Here is a 6,000-nt window from a genome sequence, read left to right as displayed (position 1 = left end):
CTACCTGGCACTTTTCCTGCAACTCGGCGGTGCCACGCGGCCCGCCGGCCACGCGCCCTGGGACAACCACGTCTCCGGCCACGGTGAGTTCGGTAGCCGCCCCCATGGACTTCCCCACCAAACCCCACCCCAGGTTGCGCGTCTCCAACTTGGTGGCCCGGGGCTCGAACCCCCGCTGCCATGGTAGGAGTCCTGGGGCGCCCCCTGCTGGATCTACGGACCTGCCCGGCATCCTGGCTAGCCCTGCGGAGGAGGGGGCACCGGGAGCGCACCCCCACTCCTGCTTTCACGGAGAAGCCCCCGTACCTAACGCACACGTACTCAGGCAGAAGCGCACACCTCCATGTCCACACAGATGTTCACAGTCACATTGACTGCTTTCTCACTCACAACTCCTGCCCTCACACATCTTCCCACACCTTGTCGGATCCCCCTCGCTCAGAAATACACTATGTCCACTACACACACACACACACACACACACACACACACACACACACGTGCATACACTTTGTCCACCCACTCCTCTCTGCCCATCTGCTTTTCTCCTTTTGGATTCACCCCCAGGACCGCCCTTGTCCCCTTCCTTTCCATCTTGCCTCTTAAACCGCTGAGGATGCGCCTCTTGGGTCCTGCTTGGGACCTGCTAACCTGGGCTGCTACCTCCCCTGTCATGTGGGTGGCAAATCAGGGATGCAGGCCTTGTGGGAGCCCCTCAAAGACACTGGAGTAGTTGAGGTTGCTGCTTCCGGCCAGGGACGTGGGAGTGGGAGGAGAACACTTGGTATTTTTGTCTTTTTCTGGGGTGAGTGGGAAGCTGCTTCTGTCCTTCCGTAGGGTACCCCATCCTCATTGTTGGGTCCAGAGGACTGAAATGTGGGAAACCTCAACTCCAGCCATCGTGGGAGCTGGGAGCAAGCAACTGTTCCTGGCACTTCTTGCCCGAGTGTCAGAAGCTACTTTTGCCCCAGAGGAGCCCAAGTTGGCAGCAGAGTTGTGTGTTTGAGACGGGCAGCTGTGGCGGCTCCCCCTGTCCCTGTGTGCCAGGCTCTAGTGTGGGGGCCAGAGCACAGATGACACCGGAGAAGACCCTGCCTCCCACCGTCCCTTCCCCACTCAGTCTCAGGGAAGGCTGCAGCACCAGGGCTGGGCATTCAGTGCCCAGGGCTGGGGAGAGGTTTGAACAAAGGGCCAGAACTGAGTGATTTATTTCAGATGATGAGTGAAAGGGGTAGATAATCAGGGAGGGCCTCGCTGGGTCATGATGCCAAGTGGGATGGCTCTGGGGCAGGGGGTTTCCAAGTCATTCTCAGAGTCTCCGCTTCTAGGGACTCATGACTCTTCCGCCCCACCATGTTTGACAGCAACTACTCTGTGTATCATTTTTGCACCCTTTGAGTCCCTTACTTATTTCTCCTGACCTAGCTTAAGCGCTGACAAATAGGGAAGGTGTTATTTTGATACTTAACGTACAGTTAGGGAAACCAAGGCTCAGGGAAGTGAGGGGAGTTGCCCAAGGTCACACAGTGAGAGACTGGCTGAGCTGGGACAGGCCCCAGGGTCTGTCAGCGCTTTGCCCGGGACATTTATCTCCCTGTCAGACACCCTCCCATCTGAGGGAAACTGGGAATTCCTTCTTCCTCTCCTTTCCCCGCTCTCTCGGTTCCTTGGCACAGTTGGAACTTACACTGGGAGGGTTTTCTAAGGAAGGACTTCCCTGAGTTTGCGGTCCAGGGATGCAAGAGCACTGGAGCCCTGAGGTTGCCTGTCATCCTGTCCCTGGGGCAGTGGACCTCAGGAATTTGGAAGCAGGCTCTGCCTTTTGTGTAACAGTCTCTGCCTGCCCCCTGGTGCCAGGTATGCTAAGGGGGTGCAGCCCTCCCCCGCAGCTGTAATGACCATTGGCACCCCTGGAGGTCTGGCTAAGGCCAGGGGAGGGGCTGGGCAAAAGGAACAGCACCGGCTGACGGGGAAGCTGGTTTCTCTCCTGACCCCCTGTGCCTCTCTGGGCAAGTGAGTCACCCTTCAGGGGCTCCCTCTCTGTCCCTCAAGAAACAAGGAGGCTGGGCTGCTCCACAGGGGCCAGGCTGCCTTCCCCTGACATTGCCAGGTTCAAAGTCACCAAGTAGGGGCCGCTGAGAGCCCCTACTGCTGCCCTTCTGCCAGGCCAACCATCCGCCACCACAGGAAAGGTTTGGAGCCACTCACTTAATCACAAAAAGAAACTGTTATTAATGATAGTGAGACGCAGCGAATAAGTGGGTCATGTCTAATAAGCCATTTGTGTTCAGGAGGAGAATACCAATTTGATAAAAGCTGTGTGTGCTGAAAACGCTCAGAAATTGCTGTTTAGCAGATTGGAGTCTGATCATTTCATTATTCCTGGGCTCTGTGTGTCCTCAGCTGATTCAGGAAATGTGGCCAGGTTGGGAAGGTGTCTGTGTGTCTCAGGGTAGGGGGTGATGGGCTGAGAAGGGGCCTGCTGACCCCAGATGTTTGGTGGCTGCTCACTGCTCCTGCTGCATTTAAGCCCAACCCCGCCACGCCACCGGGCTAGCACCTTCCGCCCACCTGCCCTGGGGCTTGTCACAGGGAGCGCCTGCGGTCAGGTGGGTCAGCAAGGACATCTGTTTCACTCTTCCTCTCCCTTCTACCTCCGCTTCACACTCTTTGAAGAGGGCTTTGTGAAGGCACAAGGAACGCATATTGCGTGGCTGTCCACAAGGTGATAGGAATTGGGAGGTGAGGTAATAATGGTGAGTTACTGCCCCTAGTAGTTGTGCCATAAATGGCCACTGTTTTGATTTTCCTTATTCCAGCAGGGGTGGAAGGAAAGGGAGTTGACATTTATGAGGTGCTTACTATGTGCCAGGTATGGCCAAGCCACTTGCCAGTGTGAACTCACTTAGGCTGGCGTCATGCATGCCAGGTTGGCTTTAGATACAGGAGGAAACTGGGGTTTGAGAAGGATCAGTGACTCACCCAAGGTCACTGACTTTATGCCAAGAGCTGGAGAGCCACATTCAGAAGGAAGGTGTGCCTGGCAGCTCTGGACTTGCCTTGTGTAGGACAGCCTTAAGGCAGGCTCGGCTCCTTCCTGTGGCAGGCTTAGTCCTCTGTGTACCCTAACCCAAGTGCACTCCCTTCCAGCTTCCCAGAAAACTGGTAAAGTGATGGGTTTCACCAGAAGGAACTGGTGACTCAAAAAGGTCTGCTGAGTCCGTGTGCATAATACTCCTCCTAGGGCGCATCGAAGGCAGGGGTCTGGAAGGCAGACTCTTTGTGAGGATCTTTGCAGACCCACAGCCTCAGAGTCCCCAGAGAGTTTCTTACCATGCGGGTCCCCTAAACCCACTGGCCAAAAAAAGTTATTGATAGAACCCAGGAATCCACATTTTAATAAGCTCCCCAGTTGATTCTCATGCAGCCTAGGGTTAGGGAGCCAGCGCTAGAAGTATTCACCCATACACCATGGGAGACGTAGGGATGGGAATCGCCCGGTGTGAGGGACAGGCTTGGTTTGGCTTTGCAGGGAGGAGTGGTCCAGAGAAGACAGGTATATGGACCCTCAGAGGAACCCTGGGGTGTCTCACACTGCATCACACATCATCCTCCCACCACACACACAGACACACACGCACACACGCACACGCGCACCTAAGCCAGCACTTTCAATTATTAATACACCCAATGCAGACAAAGACCCTGGCTTGGCCTGGTGCTTTGTCCATTGAGTGATTCACTGTCCTGAGGTTCTGTGTGTTGCCAGGAGGCAACAGCGGGGCACTTGGGGAGGAGGGGGCACTGGGCCATTTGGCAAGCAGCCTGTATGCTGAAAAATGGCTCTGGCTTCCTTGTGTTCCTTACTGAACTGTTGGTATCTCACCATCAATAAAACAGCTGGTTTGGTGGCTGGAAGATGGAGAAAATTGAGTCCTGTCTCTTGAAGGTTGCGATGTTAAAAATGTGTTCGCCTTTGTCTCATGCATTGGTGATTATTCTATCAATTATAGCCTGTAAACACTCCGCCTTGGGCTGGAGGTTTCCCGGCCCCCTGTGGGGAATTGGCTTCACGAGCAGTTTCCCCAAGTCCTTCAGGAGGATTGCTTTTGACTTGTCCATCAGCTGTTCCTGCAGTTTTCCCAAACAGGGGGAGCTGCAGGTGGCCTGCAGGATGCAAGGGACTCTGCTCTTTACCTTGGTAACAGCAGGGATGGTGGGCAAAGTCTCCCCGTGGTAAACAAGCCGTCAAGGTGATGGGGGCCAAGTAAGCAGCTCTTTCTGACCCGACAGCCACAGAGCAGAAGATAAACCCTTTGGATGAATCATGGGGACCCCTTCTAAACACCTTCCAGACCTCCTCTCTTACAGAGGGGAGACCTGAGGCCCAGGGTAAGGGGGAATTTGCCCAGAGTTTCAAGGAGGCTATTGCTTGGCATTTGGGATCTCCAACTGTCTGTACACAGAGTGATACAGAGAAGCACATGTCTATCGAGCGTCACATCAGTGCTTAAACATATTGTCCCATTTGATCTTTACTAGGAGCCTGAGAAGAAGGAACTGTCCTGGGCCCAGTGTATGGCTAGGGAAAATGAGACTCACACACCTGACAAGTGTTGGAGCCTGAGTTTGGCTCAGGAAACTGGCTCCAGGGACCATGCTCACACTGCTGTTGAGTCCGAGGGAGGAGTAAGGAGCGGCCTAAGGTCACGTGGGAGGCAGGGCAGGCAGGGCTCTGGGACTTGGTCCCCTGTTGACTCCCATGTTACACATCCAGGAGGCTGTGCAGCGATGGAAGTGGCAGCCCCCGTGGTAGAATCACCCACTCCCCTCTGGGTTGAAAAGAGGGTGGGGAGAGAGTTGGTGCCCAGTATGAACAGCATCCATGCTGGCGGTAGGCACCAGCAAAAAGAGCAGAATGAGGGTCTGAAACCCATTTGTGGGTGCTTCACCATTCCCTGAGACTAGGGACCAAACCAGCAGCAGATGGGGTTGTCGGGGGAGAGTCTTGGTTCTGAACAGAGTTTTGGGCCAGCTGGGCACTCAGGTTCAAATGCCTCGTGTCCTGGGACCCAGCACAGTGCCCAGCCCTGGAGGCAGCAGGAAATAAATGGGTGCATGACAAGGCAAGGGCCTGAGGTCCAAATCCTAAAAGTTTTACTTATTACAAGTTAATACATATTTACACATTCAAGTAATTTTCATTTCATGAGAAATTCATATTTATAGTAAAAATATCACCAAGTTGGAGCGGGCTGCTTCTCCCAGGTCCCCCTCCCACAGCCGTGCTGCCTCGTCTTCCTCTGTCCCATGAGCACTGTCGCAGGTCTGCAGCACCCCGGATTGAAATCCTTCTTTAAGGCTCCCCAGGGCCCTCAGCACAATTGGGCCCTATTGAGAGGTGATCTTAGGCAGAACCCAGACAAACCTGTTCCATTTCAATAGTTATGCATTTATTTGAATGTGGGCTGGAAAAATACCCCCAGCGTGTCAAAACTGTGATTTGACAGATACGGTTGCTTAGGATGAGGCCAACATAGTATTAAAAAATAGTGGGTTTACAGGAAAACATGAAGGGCATAATAGCGTAGGTGGCACACGGGCATGTCTGTGGGGACCCACGGCGCAGAAGTGATGAGGGTGGGGGCATGCTGGGTCCTTCAGCCTAATAGAGGCTGCTGTTGTATTGGAAGCTTGGTCTTTCATTCATTCCTTCATTTATTCAACGGAAACGATTGAGCACCTGCCGAGTGCCAGGCTGTTTTAGCCACCAGGGACACCTCAGTGAAGAAGGCAGATAAAGGGTCTTGCTGTTGGGGAGTTGTCAGTCTAGTGGGGGAGAGAGACAAGGAAAGCCACGAAGAATATATAAGTACAAATTGCAGGAAGGTTAAAGAGGCATGTATGATGCTTTAAAGTACTCGCCCCTGGGGCAGTAGTGAGCTCCCTGTCACAGAAGGTGTGCAAACTGGACGGAGCCAGTTATTAGTTGGAGATGTC

At 53.8% G+C, this 6,000-nt stretch overlaps 1 protein-coding gene across 1 annotated transcript in view; it reads left to right on the top strand.

Moving 5' to 3' along the window:
- Window positions 1-6,000, top strand: part of Vstm2l (V-set and transmembrane domain containing 2 like) — a 34,737-nt gene that overhangs the window by 1,530 nt on the left and 27,207 nt on the right. The window contains exon 2 of the mRNA XM_033767100.1: window positions 1-83. Within this exon, the coding sequence (XP_033622991.1) occupies window positions 1-83 (83 nt within the window). The remainder of the gene's footprint in view (window positions 84-6,000) is intronic.

This window comes from Fukomys damarensis, unplaced genomic scaffold (assembly GCF_012274545.1).
Source record: "Fukomys damarensis isolate Sample0158 unplaced genomic scaffold, DMR_v1.0_HiC HiC_scaffold_22, whole genome shotgun sequence".
Taxonomy (NCBI): Eukaryota; Metazoa; Chordata; class Mammalia; order Rodentia; family Bathyergidae; genus Fukomys; species Fukomys damarensis.
Note: the sequence above shows the minus strand (reverse complement) of the source record. Positions and strands in the feature narration are given on the sequence as shown.